The sequence below is a fragment of the Microtus oregoni genome, unplaced genomic scaffold, assembly GCF_018167655.1.
Source record: "Microtus oregoni isolate MIOR12 unplaced genomic scaffold, Mior012 000012F_ref0000307, whole genome shotgun sequence".
NCBI classification, from domain to species: domain Eukaryota; kingdom Metazoa; phylum Chordata; class Mammalia; order Rodentia; family Cricetidae; genus Microtus; species Microtus oregoni.
The window spans coordinates 44,385,762-44,402,021 of record NW_024543071.1 but is presented as its reverse complement, the minus strand read 5'-3'; the positions used below and the strand labels follow the sequence as shown (position 1 = coordinate 44,402,021).

The 16,260-nt window shown below is 36.4% G+C and overlaps 1 protein-coding gene and 1 pseudogene across 11 annotated transcripts in view; both read right to left on the bottom strand.

Annotated features, from left to right (window-relative positions):
- The window catches only part of Tle4 (TLE family member 4, transcriptional corepressor), a 134,858-nt gene that overhangs the window by 74,977 nt on the left and 43,621 nt on the right, over window positions 1-16,260 (bottom strand). For 9 of the 11 annotated variants that reach the window (XM_041660884.1, XM_041660885.1, XM_041660882.1 and 6 more), the window contains one exon: window positions 11,375-11,449. The exons of the other annotated variants lie outside the window; for them this stretch is intronic. In XM_041660884.1, coding sequence (XP_041516818.1) covers window positions 11,375-11,449 — 75 coding nt within the window. The remainder of the gene's footprint in view (window positions 1-11,374; window positions 11,450-16,260) is intronic. 11 annotated transcript variants of the gene reach the window in all.
- On the bottom strand, window positions 5,494-5,810 carry LOC121453884 (annotated as a pseudogene).

Genomic DNA, 16,260 nt, shown 5'->3' with positions numbered 1-16,260 from the left:
TAGATTTCTCCCTGACTGGCCTCTTGTCCTCCCTCAGTCACCTCCTTCCTCTGTCCTTGTAAACTGACTACAATTAGCTATCAGCAGTCCTTAATAATCCCTTCTGTCTCTAACTCCCTGGACAATATTTAGCAACAAATTCATTGCAAGCTTCTGATTATCAAGTTTTGAATAACAATTCTGCAATGCCCCCTTGAACTTCTAGAGACACATTCCGTATACATGTATCCCATAACAGTTTACTGTTTAATATTTGATTTTTTTATTTTTCTTGTTACATAGTCCTATTCTTATAAGCACAGGTTCAAACATCATTTGCATTATGAGACTAAAGACAAGAAACCTTTGTCTTCTCATATTTATTAAAACTTTTGATTCTTATATGTAAAGGTAATGCCAGCAGACAAGAAGCAGCAAGGTATGAATCAAGATAATGTAACCAATCTATGAAAGATATATAAATCAGATAATTCAGGCTAACCAATAGGCATGTGCATCAGACACTCATTCCTCTCAACACTGAGTCCTGAACAACTCTAATAGTGTATTTGATGCTAAAAACAATATGCTCTCATTGTAAAAGAAGGGAGGATAGTCAGGAGAATAAAAAGAATGAGAGCATTCCGACAAACTCAATAGAAATAGAGATCTCGTCTCTGACACTTCCTCCTTATAGGACCCCTTTTGGAAGTTAGTTCTCGATTCCACGTTGTGATTCATTATTGTAAAGTAAATGAGATTATTTCTACATTGGGTTGATACAAAAATTAAACAAAACACATGCAAATGCTTAAGACAGTAATTGAAACAACACACATATCCAGTAAATATAGGTTCTTTTTATAGTCGCTGTAAGGTAAAGAACAAAAGCCTAGAAACACGATAAATCAATAGAAACCACCAACACAAAAGGGACCCTAAATTTTAAAATGAAAATCCCATAATCATTACAATAAGATTATAAGGTTAAACTAGACAAATTAGTAGCTATTAACTTCAGCCTTGAATGTTATAGAAAAGAAAGCCTAACTGGCATTACTATGATCATATGACACTGGAATCTGTATATTTTCTATCAGTCTACATTTCCTCTCTACCTGGGCTCAATACTAAAAAAAAAAAAAAATCCAAACAACAGTTCAAACTATAGTACTTGCTTATGCATTTACTAAACAATATTATGAGCTATTATATGTTTTTGATTTATTTTATAAACGTTTATTGAAACAATGAGCTACCCAGTTTGGCACCATGGCTAGAAAGTGAACAAGAAGAGTGTCATACAGATCAATGCTAAGTGCTATGAAGAAATAAAGAGGCTAATGGCTCAGAGAATAGAAGGGATGACACACCCATAAAAAGGCAGGCCCTTCCTGAGGAGGGCAATCTAAATGGACGGTTTGAAGAAAAACACTAAGCACTGAAGGAAAGCACTAAGCATCATCAAGACAAAAAAGGGGGGCACTGTGGAGAGCAAAGAGCTGCTACACAAACCTAGTCAAGAACATGCTTTACAAGTGCTGCTCAACAGCAGGTAAATGAAGCCTGGGGGTATGAGAAATCTATAGGGCATGTGAGAAATTAATATTATTTTCCTAAGCAAAAAGGCCAACCAGAAAATTTTAAACAAGAAAGCAATGAGATTTGATGTTTTAGACAATGACTACTGAAGCCTCGGTCAGCAAATTAAAAACCCAAAAATCATATCAGGAAGCAGCTGTAATGGACCAGCTGAGAAAGTGTCTTGGACCAGGGACAAATGGAAGATGCACTGACTAAGGGCACGAAAGTTAGGAATCACAATAGACAAGATTTTAAATAAAACGTTTTTATACTCATTAAACAAAATAAAACTCACAAACATAACAAAAATAAATAAGATCAAGAACCTAAACTAAAAAATTCTCAAAGAGTAAGTAGGAAAAACTATCGGTGATAGAATTGGGTGCATACTACTTAGAGACAAGAATAACGTAAAATCCACAGAAGAAAAAACAATTCTCAAACTAGAATTACCTCCGTGTTTAAAGAAAAAAAGTGAACACTTAAGCATAATAGCTCATGACTGTCACCTCAGCACTCAGAAAGCTGAGGCAGGAGGATGCACATTTGAGGCTAGTCTGGAATATATAGTAAGATCTGTCTCAAAAAATGAACAAAAGTATATCCTTTTCAAAAGGCACAGTAAAATGAGAAGAGCTACAAAAATCAGTGAATATATGTGACAAATGCATAAAATGTTTATCTAAAATATTAAAAGATGATCAAAACATAAACGATAAGGGGAAACAGTGAAGATTTTGTTCTTCCTTTTGAAGATATAGAGATAGTAAGTTACATAAAAAACGCCATTCATTTTTATTCAAAACAAGACAGAAAAGCACAGCAAATACCACTAATTGAAAAGCTGTAATCACAAGGGTTGGTGAAGATGAAGAGTGAGGCTTTCCAGGCCTTTAAGAAGGCTGCAGAGCAGCAGGGCCTCTATGAAAACAGTGTAGCACTGACAATCTGAGACACTCAGATCATTTACTCAGAATTCTCACTGTTAGGTAATAAGCCAGAAGAATTCTGAAATTCGCTTTAAAAAATGTGGATGTGAATATTTCTTGTACTACTATTCTCAATCACTCAAAACTGAAGACAAGCCCTTTGTCCTTTGAGATGTGAATGAATAAGCAAACTGGCCTACACTAACCATGGTATATCATAAGCAGTACACTGGACCTAGCTATTGACAAAGAAAACTACATGACCAAGTCTTGAAGGTCTTACGTTTAAAAAAGAGGCATTCAAAAGGCCATATAAAAACAAATCCATTTACAGTACATTCTCCAACAAGCTCACTTTCAGAGAAAACAACTTTAATCCAGAGGTATTGCAAGGGGGGAAACTGTCTACAGAAAAAGAGAGGGAGGGATGGAGAGTCTGCTCCTTCTCCGAGGTAGTAGCTCTACAACTATATTCATCTGTCAAAATTCATACACCTGCACCAAATAGGACTACCTCCACAAATCTGACTAAGTGACAGGCATATCTCTGAATTCTTAATTTCAGGCATCTAAAACTGTATCTACAAACATACAAACATTAAAAGAACATGAGTATCCTTAATTCTGATTAATGCTTACAGCCTCACTTTTGTCTTCTATCTTTCTTTAATAGTCTTCTAAACAACTTTTATTGAAATTGAAATATTAAAATGTTTGGGGCTGGAAAAATGGTCCACTGATTAAGATCACTGGTTACTCTTACAGAGGACTCATGTTCAATTCCCAGTACCTGCATGGTGGCTCACTATCATCCATAAAACTCAAGGTGATCTGAAGCTTTTAATTTCTGACCAGACATAGATGTGGTCCAACAGACAGGCATGCAGGCAAAATGCTCACATATATTAAATAACAAAGCCTTAAAATTTAAAAATAAACAAATTAAAATGTTAAAATGAGTTAAAGTAGATTTGTGCAGTGAAATATAAAACTAGAAAACTTACAACTTCCAAACCTAAACAAGGAAAAGGGAAATCTGAAGATTCACTTCAAAACACATCAAGAAAGATTTTAAAATACTCAAAATGAGAATACTGAACAACGTGAAGTGAAGACATCAGAATAACTGCTGAATTAACAACAGGAGTGCATGCAACTGACTTATCCTCACTAGTCACTGAAGTGTTCCACCCTATTTACAAAGGTCTTTAAAGCAGTTTTGATCACCACAACTGCACTTTCAGGTTGAAGGAACCTAAAATTAGTTTCTTGAAGGGCAGATTAAAAGTCCTTCCAATTTTCCCTAAGTCCCAAGAGTCATGCACAATTAGTAACACTTTCATTGCCTGTTTCAACTGAGTATATCTCACTTAGAGCCCATGTTTGCTCTGCCCTCTCAACTTTCTGAAGGATACAAAAAACCAGGCTGAGCCCACAGGAAATAAGGCCTCTAAATGGCAACTGTTCATGCTGCATAAAGAAACACCACTGAGTAGAAGTCATCAGAGAAAAGGGAGTGTCAAAAACAGACAAAACCTAACAAAGAGATAAAAATTCTTAACTGTTGACTTACAAGCGCATCTGAGCAAACCTGCTTTCGCTGTGTAATAGTGAACCCAGTCCATGCACAGATTGTCAAGCTCAACCTAGCAAATTTGGGAGCCTTTCTCCCAGTGGACTCCCAGAGCCTACCCAGTCTCAAGCTTCATGTGTTACCCCACCTAGACACATTATGCAACACTGGTGACACTGTGCTCACTTCAAAGTAAGCTGTGCATGTGCAGCTCTTGATACAAGGAGGGAAAGAAAACTCCTCCCTAAACAGGAAGGATAAAGAAGTACATACTTCAGGTTAGCAACAGTTTGGGAGAGGAGATAAAATGGCTGGCTTCTAAAAATTTTTTCCAGAAGAGCTTTCTATTAGGAATTAATTGAATACACACAAGCAACAAATCAGAAATCATACCCCTAACCTAGAAATTTTGTGACCTCTGAAGTGAAAATTGAGCTGAAAATTATTTAAATGTATGAGAGTCTTTGTTATGAGAAGGGAAATCAGAGCCTCTTAAGAGTCTCAGCAAACTGCAGCACAAAGATTGAATTATGACTACATCACTCAATACTGCATCTCCTTTCTCCAAGGGAAAAAGAGAGCAGCGAATCAACATAAAGAGGGACTTGATGCAAAACTGCTTTAGTTTTAAGCATTATCACAGCTCTGCGAGCACATATAAACAGAGCCCTATAAGTGCAAAAGGCCCAGGGCCACCTGCACAGTGGCTTTCCATAACCAAGCTTCTTAAACCATGGGTGGAGACCAAGAAAAAACCGGCAATAGTTTCTGAATGCAATAACCAAAAATTAAGATGCATTATGAACCCGAGGTGTTTCTGGTAGTGCTCACCCATACTGTGGCATGGAACTGCACTGAGTGTTGATTTTAAACACATCAAGTCGTGTGACACCAGCAAAGACTACCTAAAACACTTCAGTTTATAATAGAGATGACTGTGTGCTACAAATTACAGTGTTTTACTGTACAAAGTTTTCTACTCATAGAAACATAATGGTTTAATTACAGAAAATAAAAGTTTTTAAATATTTTCCTACTATTCTTTATAGAGAATCTCTTTAAATTGTACTATGTTAGAATGCTTATTTTAAAATTTTACTGTTAGAGTTGCTGTTCTGAGTAACAAATAATCAGAGAGAACTCTGACTTGGAATTAGGTCAGACTTCCCAAGAGTTTCTCAAAGTCCTCATATACTGATCATTTTATTCTAGCATTTATGTGAAGTGGGGTTATGAGCATTGAGGATTATAAAAATCAAAACACTGATCTACTCGGAGAAACTGTAAACTGCCCAACATCTTATATTATGAAATACTCAGCTAATATTTCTTTATATAAAAATAAGCACATTTATCTCATTAGTATGTGAATTTCTGTATATATATATCTGTTTTTTCCCCACATTTATTTATTTACTTTTCATTGATTTAAATCCAGGATGGGTACAGCATCACACGGATTCTGTGTCCAATGGACTTTGCAGGAAGGTTGCTTTGGAATTTGGCATGCACCATGCCACTGTTTCCATGGGCCCGAGTTACTTTCCCCCAGATCACTCTAGTTGTTGTTTTTCACTTTGTTGTTTTTTGCTTTACACATAGGCGCATCTCTTGCCCAAGTAGAATTCAGTTTCATCTCAGGCATAAACACCTTCAATTTTAAGAAGAGCTGTGTGCTCTCTCTGGTTCTGGAGACCTCGTGTATAACCAGCAAAAGTGGCCTTGCACCACAGCCTTCCAGACATACTGTCTTTTAGAAGTCCTGTTCCCAGCAGGCCTCCATAGGCGCCAAGATGGCCGAAAAAGGACGGCCTCAAAAACTGTTTTATAATAAATTTCTTTGAGATTATGAGCAAATGTTTTATTTATATATCTATATATCCAAAGCTTCATTGAAATGTCTTGGATGAGAGGGGCTGCAAATATAGATTTAAGAAGTCTTGGTCTCCAAAGCCTTTAAACTCCAGGCAGACAGTAATCAAACTGAAATAGCAATAGCTGAGAAAAACCCAAATCTACTTTATAGCTCATGTTAAAGTTAACTTAATAACATATACAATAAGAAAGCACTTTACCATATACAATAAAGACTAAAAAATTATATTACTGGTCATAAGGTTTGCTTAGATTTAAAAATAACATGAGCAGTAAATGCTGAGCTTGTAAAGACCGTTTACACACAGACCAGACATTGAAAAGAACGTACAATTGTAACATATGACCTCAGTAATCTCCCTACATGATAAAGACCCTTCACAAACTGATTCCTATGAAGCCCAATCTTGAGAATGGTAAAAATTCTAGTAAAAGAAGGGCTAGCACACAGCTGCTGTACCTTTCAAACAATCCTAACCAAGTGTTAGTGTGCAGGGAAAGAGAAGTGAGAAGAGTGGCATTCTTAATTCTACGGTTATGATGGGCAACTGAGTGCTAGCTTACTGGCACCCCTTGAAGGATACATTTTTACAAAGCACCAGAGGAAAGCAAGTCCTCCTAATCTTGCACCCTCAAGCCATAGCACGTATTAGGGATGAGATGGGTCCAGGTAAGACAGTTTCGATAATGTAGGAAAGCCATATTCAATACAGGCTAGCAGCAGAACAAATCACAAAACCATTGGTGGCCTGATAGTGAACATAAAGGAATGGAAAACTGCTCTTGGATATGTACAATGTTTTGACTTTTATTAAAAAGGTAAACTGTGTTTTCCATTTTATTTCCAGGTTTATCTTACCACTAGTAAGATACTACATGGCCACAGGATTATATATTATATAATTAGTATAGAAGAAGTATTCACCTTTTTTGTAAGATTTATTTCCATTTTAAATATGTATATGAGAAGGGGTGCATGTAAGTGTGGATGCCTTTGAAGGCCAATGGCATGAGATCACCCTGAGCTGTTAGCTGCCCAATGTGGGTGGTGCTAGGAAGCCAAATTGAGGTCCCTGAATAGTTCCTACTTTTAGTTGCACACACTTGTTTTACATATCCTGCACTTTTATGCCCTTAAGGTTTTTGTCTAATGACCTATTTTAAAAGACCTATCAGAAATTATCACAATGTTTCATCTAAATGCAGTTGAGGCTTAAAATGGTAGTTTTGAAATCTGTACTAGAAAAGGGGGGACATATTTTCTAAACTGTCCTTATGTTAATACTCTCCCCCAAAATGTCAATCTGGAATAAATTCATTCCCACACGGGTGAGCGCGCACACCCACACACTCACACTGTAAGGGTCAGTAGAAAAATAAGCGCGCAAATTTATATCCCAATAAGAGTCAATCAAATGACAGGGACAATAAAACAAATTTTAAGACAGAAAATAGCAACAGTAAATATTGTCTTTTTGAAAAAATAATTCAAACACATAGGATAGTAAAAGGCAAAGGCATTTTAAATCATTTCCTTAGTAATACAAGTAATATTTAAATAGATTTAATAGTGCTGCTCCAAACCAATGAATTATGGGTTTAAAACCTATTAAAATGTAATGTTTTTTTCCTGAGCTGAGAGGAGAGAGATTTAAATCCACTGAATTTTAATATTTCAGCTTGAGCTGCAGGAGGTAGAGAAAGTCCAAATGAACTATTCCATCAGCACCATTCAAGCATGAACATTTTAATCAGTTTTCCTTCCTTGGAGTTCTCTAACACAGTTTACGCTGTCATTCTGAAAGCACTTAACACAGAAAGTGTGAAAAACCACCAAGGCTTGTTATTGCCTTCACAATTGATGGCAAATAATTTTGCAGACTTCCTATCATTAAAATGTCACTACTAAAAATTGAGGTTCAGCATTTCTAGTGCTAAACTGCATTTTCCTGCAACACCATGGCATACCTGTTCCTAAAGGTTATTGGGATGGGGTATTTTAATGCTTGCATTTATATCATTTCCCCTTTAAAAGGTTAGGACAAAAAAAGAGGACGAGGAATCTTTCTTAAAAAATTTATTTTCATTTTCATAAGCTGAATCTCTTTTTCTCTAATGCTTACCCTAACAAACTTTTTCTTAACAGAAGTTTGCTGAAATCCTTATAGGTCTAAGTTAGCCTCCTTTATAAAGTATAACCACATTCACACAGCATGTACTGATTATATAGTGTAATGGATTTAAGAATCATTTTAAGATAGTCAGATGACTCAATTTAATAATACAGGAAATGAAAACATCATTTCTAATTAGATCATATTACTGATTTAAAACTGCAATTTGTGTGTTGTTCCAACAGCGCAATCTCACAGATTCTAATTTAAAAGCACAGTGGCTAGGAGGACGCATGACAGTATCAAACTATATGCATACCATTCCCCCCTGCCCGTGTGGGGTAACTCAAGGAAAGCTTCAAAGGAACATGAAATCAAAACACAAGGCAATAACTATAAACAAAAGCAAAAGAGAAATTTCCTGGTTTTCTTTCTTATAAATAAAAGAAAAAAAATTAACTTATTTGAGTCTATCAACACTTTTAAACTGAACATGACCTGTGAAAGAAATCATTATAACTGTGTTTCATTCCATTAAACACAACTAGCTTATTGTCAGGAGAACAGTCACCTCTCCAGGTTTCAGGCTCACTTCAGCATTTTGCATTTAAACTGAATGGATCACTGGTTTGGCTCATTTACCAATGAAGGTAGAATAATATTGCAGAGTTAAAAGGTGCGCTTCATCAGATTTCATTAAATCTAGGAACATTCCCTCTTGTCTGGATGATGTGCCCACATATAAAATAGGTGCATATGGAGAGATAAATAAACGAAGGTCTGCAGTAGTGGAGTGGGTCTTGTGCCTCCTGGATGAAATGTTGTCATTTCCCCAGTGCAGAAAAATCACTGCCAATTCCATTCTAAAATCTCAGTAAGACAAATCTAAACCTGACCTATCATCACTCTGGTAGCAAATCAAAGTGCTGCCATTTCCTGGAAAGGTAAGGCAGTGGAAAAAGGCTTTTGTTACCAAGGCTTAAACTGAGGCCAATCCCTAGGCTTCACATGGTAGGAGAACCATTCCTACAAGTTGCCTTCTAACTTCCATGAGGCATGACATGGCACCAATGTGTCACCATCCCAGCATACAAATAAATAAATGCTACCATTTCTTAAAACAAGTACAGAGAACAATAGGTGCATTTAAATCCCACAAATATGCAAAAATTCTCTGAAAACTGATACAAGACTATCATCATGCTTTAAAACCAAAAAGAACCTCAGCTGCAGAATTCAGAAAGTGAAGTTTGTAGCCAGGTTCCTTCTTTCTCAGGTGTTTGTGGTAACCTAGAATAGCAGCATTTATTTTTATTTTTGTAATATCTGTTTTCAGAACAGGCAGATTATATAATTTTAACTCCATTCTGTCCAAATACAAATAGTTTGAAACTCTACAAAATTCACCAACATCAATGCATAATGCTTTGATAGCATGAAGCTCTACTGAATTATTTTTAAGTAAACTTTTAGATTACATAATTAAATCTACATGGACAATATGACTAGTAGGAACAACTACAACTTACAAATGGTTTCTCTGAGAAAGCAATGTTATCCTATTCAACACCAAGTATGTGAAAACAAAATAATGTAAAACAGCATTAAAAATATATGGAACTGATAAAAGTAGGGAAACTTATTTGATTTTCTACCTGTCATAATTTTTTAATAAAAAAACCATAGGTCTGATTTAGCTAATTTTCCACTGTTCAGCTGATCACTAGAAACTAGAAAAGCAAAACAACCAAAATGCATTGTTTTCCTAAAAACAGGTGCTAATCAGATGTAGGTAGCAAGCTGTAAAAGTCATCGCAAACACTAAACTACATAGAAAAACAACTGTAGGTAGGTTCTATCATCATTCACCTGTGAGAGAGAATCTGTAAAAACAAAGAACACACATACCATTCTGACATGACCATAGCTCATTCACATGAAAAGTTTCATGCAAGCAGAACTGTGAACTACATAGTTTAACTTTTAAAACTGAGCTGTTTCTCTCTCTCTCTCTCTCTCTCTCTCTCTCCTTCTCTCTCTCTCTCTCTCTCTCTCTCTCTCTGTGTGTGTGTGTGTGTGTGTGAGCACGCGCGCGCTGCTATCTTCTTGAGTTTTAAGACAGAAAAAGTAGTCATCAAATGTTTTCTCTTCACTGCCCCACCATCTCTCTTTCTCCTGAGTCTACAGGGCCTTTCTGATTCCGCCTCTGCTTCCCAAGGCACATTTTTCTTAGTCCTTTCCATTATGATGTCTGTTAATTTACTACCATTTTTCTTTTTCTGGTGGTCAGAGAGAAACAAAATAGACCTTCAAATAGGCCATTAAAGAACAAGCTACAATCAGACTACTGCTATCAACACCAATGCAATGATCCCTGAGTCCTGATTCCCTAGTTAAAAGACAGTGGCATAATTGTAGCAGTATCTTCACTGCAGATTGATTATTAGGCGACCCTTATTCATATCTTCACTCAGCAATTTGAATTTTAATGAAAGCAAATGGAATAATTAGCATTTCAAAGTGTGTTTGATACACTGAGAGGGAAAAAGAGAAAAGACTTTTGTGTATAATTTATACACAAAGAAAGCATTTGGGAGGGAGTAGAAAGGAGTGGAGTCTTCTTTAAAATGTGGCAAAGTGCTTCCAGCACTTCTGCATAAACTGTCAAGTCAGTACCAGACTGTTTGCAACCAAGAGTTCTCTTATTTATTATTATTTCCAAGTTTTTATCAGTTGTTTCATTTGGAACTGGAGTGAATGCCTAAACCTATGGATCCAGCAAATTATATAAAAGACCATTGCCACCACTGCCAGCTAGCATTTTCTAACTGGGCCACTGATTGTTTTAGTTCATCTATTTTCTTCTACAAATAGACACTACCCTGTAAGATCAACTCATAACAAAGAAGAAAGAGTAGAAGCGGATAAGCAAAAATACATACTTTACTAAAAGTGTTATTAAGACAAAATAAATCATTTGGAATGATAAAAAGAAATCAGGTCATTTTAACATCAGAGCAAACTGTATCATTTCTTCCTATCTAGTTTAGCAACAGTAACTAATGGCACAATAAAGAAACATGAGAAAGAGCTGTCCAGTCTCCTCAGGGGAGTTTTCAGGAGCCAACTTAATTAGTAAGCTGTGGCACAAAGCTTCTGAGCAGCTAACAAATGCCTCAGGAGACTGAAGGGCAAGAGCTCAGTTCACTGTGGTCATCTATTACTTTCTGCCAGTTTGGTGGAACAAAATTTAAAGAGAGTAAAACAAGAAAGCTAAGGACAAACACTAAGATCAGAGCTAAAATGGAAAGGCCACGTACCCCAATGATGGCGTTCAGTTCTGCCATGGTCACCTGCTTGGCCCGTTCCACAGCCTGCACCACTTGTTGCTGGTGCTATAAATGAAGATCAGAAACAGAATACAATTATTTGTTTTCTACTTAGTCAGAACAGCTTTTCCTAATATGTCCTCTAACTTTTCATGCAAAATAGCATTTGGGAGTCTCCAGATTAAATAAAATCCCCCAGGAGGTAGATGACTACATAGATGTCCAAGGTTACTGGGCCCGCAATGCTTAGGAATAACCAGGCATCAGCTGTATACATCATCTCTGTGCTCATGGAGGATGCTCCCTACATCTGCAATATCTGCTCATATTTCATTCTCAGGCCAAGAGAGCACTCTAACCAAACATCTTCTGCTAGTACTGAAAACAAAGCTCAACTTATCCCATCGTTGTCTTTATTATTTCCTTTTCTCTATGCTACCTACAGGAAAAACATTTTTTAAGTATTCCCTACAAGTACTTATTTTTAGATTCTTCTATGGTGTTTATTTGCATAAACAGTGAAAGGTTATTTTAATTCCATGTTCTATCTCTCTTGGAAGTGTAAAAGCGTCTATGTTTGTTTTTCTGTCATAAAGGGTTGCATGCTTAAACAAAATATAAGCAAATGAATTTGAAGTACTTTATGTACTTTTAAATGCAAATGAAAAACAAAAATTTACAAATCTAAATTATTTTTCCTTAACAAAACTAGAATCATTAATACTGAAAAATCTCTCCACCCTTGATTCATTTCCAAGGAGAATGAGCAATAACTGATATGAATAAGTTTTATGATATTGGTAAGAATCAAAACACAAGGAATACAGAATTGTGCATGGGGGCACTCACACCTCTGGATACAAACAAGCAGTTGTATAAGACTCTCAAAATGTAAACATAACCCCATTAAGTACATGTGAAGAGTCTAGTATCCATAGCTCAAATTTGTTCTGTGGAATTCTTTCAAATAGCTTTAGCAAATGAAGGACAAAAAGGTATGTCACAGGCATTTCTCTGTGTAGTTGGAAGAGGCTTGTGTTAACTGATCTCTGGTGGAAATTTTAGCATCATTTCTTCACTAATTTGAAGTGAATACATGATTCAACTATAAAACTGCTTACAACACACAAAGAACGCGCCACAAAACATGTAATTTTCCTTTACTATCAAGTTTCCATGTTAAAACTCTCAAACATATATATGATATTGTGACTTAACTTCTACCTCTGACATGAACAGAGATATGAAAGGGAGGTTCTGTCGTAAAGAAAACTACCTTAAATTAGTTACATACAGCATGGTGTTTTATCCTTTGCTTATTAATAGAAAAATGTTAAATAACAAGTTAATACCTTTTAAGTTTTCACTAGAAATAAGGTAAAATATATACTTGTGAATTATTTTTAATTGCAGGAGTTTCAGTTTCAAAACATGATCTAAAAGGAAGCTCAGTCTATAAACAGCTATCTACTTACTTTTCCATATTTACTAAAATGACATAAATTTCTCCTATGTAAAATTTGGAGGAAGGGATGGTAAGATAGCTCAGACTACCAGTAAGGTGCTTGTCATAAAAGCATGTGACAGCATGCACTTAATTCCAGCACTGGGGTTGCAGAGAAAAGATCTCTGGAGTTTACTGGCCAGCAAGTCTAATCAACAGACAAGTTCCAGGTTCAGTGAGAGAGCCTGTCTCAAAATGAGGTGGAGAGAGAAACTGAAAAACACACCAGATTTCAATCTCTGGCTTCTATGAGCACATATGAACATGTGCACACAAACAAGTATGCAGACACAAACACACACATACACAACCCTAGAAGGAATAGTGAGTAAGAGTCTATAATAATAGCTTCAGCTTATCTTAAAGACACTTTAAAACCACATGCCATGTTTACTGAGCACTTACTGTGTGCCAAGTTCAAAGCTCATTTTAAATTTATGATATTTCTCAGCATTGTGAAAAGCAGTAGTACTTGCAAAGTGGCCTCTGAGATTTTTAATGCTCCATGCAGTTTTAAAATATGTATACATACTTGTGTGTGTCTGTGGATGTTTGTGCCAGCAGACCAGGTATGTTGGATCCACCTGCAGCTGGAGTTACACAGTTGTGAGCTTTCCTACATGAGTGCTGGAAACCACTCTTTAACCACTGAGCCATCTCTCCAGCTCCCTCCCATCATGATTATGTGGGGAAATTGTTGCAAACTTTCTACCTTTTACTTGTGACATTCGGCAGTAGCTGTTTAAAATTTCCAAGTGAGACAAAAAATAGCATGTGCGCTCACCCACAAAACATAGCACTCACTCTACTCGTGCACAAAATCACTTAAAGTGCAAACGCTCTTACCATGAGAAGTCTCAATCTCCTGAAATAGCTCCTTTACATTAAGTATTAAATATTCAAAAAACAATTACATGGAACAGATATGAAACATAACTATGTGAGGCCTCTCTAGCATGAGGACTGTGCAACTGTTGCTTCATAAATTGTATCTCAACTGCTAAGAGACAAAGACGCCTTAGGCAGCAACACTATAGCATTTAAATCAAGTGCATTTTTTTTGAGAAAACTCAATTCACTGATCTGCCATCATATCTAACAGTAACTCGATAGGAAGCTAATATAAAAACGGAAGTCGTGACTCAGCTTGTGTGCTTTGATAGCAATGGCTAAGGGCATACAGTTTCTGGACTTTACCTGCAGTTTGGAATTCACCTTCCCTGTTTCCGCTCACACACATGAATTCTCTGCGGATTAAGGACCTTTTGAATATAAGCTTCCTGAGGCAAACAATGCCACCTCTCTTGTGAGCTCTCAAAACACAAGTACCACCCTATCACGCCTCTCTGCACAACAAGGAAACACATCACCCATACACTGGACACACCCATCAGGTAGCATGAACATCAAAACTCACACAGAAAGAAGAGGTAAAAAGATGAGAAAAGCAAACTTTATTATTATTCCCCAAAGTTGGCCCAATGCATTTTGTTTTTCATTATCAGATCTTAACAAATAAGCTCCCTGACTCAGGAAATTCATTGTGCTTATAATGCGGATAGCTTTTCCACTATGCCTGACAACTCTTCATTTTCCTCCTCTTCCCTACCTGTCACTTACTCCCACTCCACTCGCATTTTATTTCCAGCCCCACGTCCAGCTTGTTCTTTCTGATACCACACCTCAAGTGGTGAAGAAGAAGGCACTTTAGCCCCTGCTACTAAGCAGAAAGGAACAGTCCCTTCTTATGCTTCAACAACGCTACCAAACAAAATATTGAGAAAATACTAAAAAGCCAAGGGGATGACTGGGATTTAAAGGAGACAAAATATAACTAATTACTTTTTCCTTAAAATGTTGAACCTTACATTCCTTAGTTTTAAAAAAAACTATGCCGTAGAAATTTTATGATACCGAAAAATCACTGAATTACACACAAGATAAAATAAATTTATGGGACATATATTACACTTTAATATGATTATTTTACAAAAATACTGTAATTTGCAGAATACAGGTATTGCTGGGGGTTAAAAAACTGTACACTGAATTACTTTTCGACTATTTTCATTGTTATAAAATTATTTTAATATTTGATCAAAAAAGCATTCAATTTTTCTTCCATGAAACAAAATTATAAGTCCATAGAGGTCCAATAAGGCCTACTGATGAATAGACCTTTAAGAACCAATATGTGTGCAGTAGGTTTTTAAAGTATGTTTTTCAGAAGTGATAGCAATGTCAGTGTCTGTCATAGCAATTATTTTGAGGCAAGAGATGTGATACTAAAGAGAAAAGTCATAATAAAAATTGTTGCACTTAAAATTTTTCTAAATTTACTGCACATTTTAGGAGGAAAAATTCAGGCAAAAATGCAAAGATGCTCAGAATTCTAATAATGAAAAATACCCCCCAGATGTGAAGACACAAAGTAAGACTCACCACACCCATTTAATATACAACACACAATTAGAGTACGAGAAAGGGAAGGGCATAAACTATCAGAAGAGGTTTTAAGAGGGAATCACGAAAGTCTTAGCTTTTCATTCATTTGTTCATTCAAATGTGTTAAGTGCCTAATAAAGCACAGGCACCAAGGTTAGGATTATGACATGATAGACCACACCCCCTGATCTCACAGTTGTTTGATTTCTATGAAAAGGGGCTGGAGAAATAGCTCAGAGTTAACAGCCCTTTTTGTTCTCGCAGAGGAGCTGGGAGAGATGATTCCCAGCACCCACAAGGTAGCTCACAATCACCTCTAACTTTAGTTCCAGAGGATCCAATACCCTCCTCCTTCTGGCCTCCATGTGCAATATATGCATGTGGTATACATATACACATGAAGGCAAAACTCTCATAGACAGAAAAAAAAAGGATAAGTCTAAGATTTAAGAACTCTATGAAGAAAGATGGGGAATTAATACTCAAAAGCTCTGTAATTATTACTGGGGAATAATTTCCGAGAGAAAATTAGAGGATGTTATGCAATGATTTATCAAGGAAATATCTTAATCTAATCTAATCTAAATACTAGGGGGAAAGTCCCTAAGGAAGCTGCCTTGACAACTGCAACTGGATGGACTTCTGTGAATGAAGAATGAGGAGAAAAAAATCCAGGCAAAAGGAAGAGCTTAGCAAAAGTCTTTAAGTCTCTCTCAAGGAAGGAAGTGAGTTAGCTGTGTGTGACTGGAGGAGCAGGAGATGTGGAACCCTGCTGAGCAACAGGCAGGGTTGGATTGTGGGCCTTTGGGATAGGCAAAAAATGGAATAAGCATTCGTAACAACAGCAACAACATAGGCAAATGCACGGAGACACAAATGTATGGCAGAGGCATTTTCTAGAAAAGCACCTATTGGTGGAAATAAAATC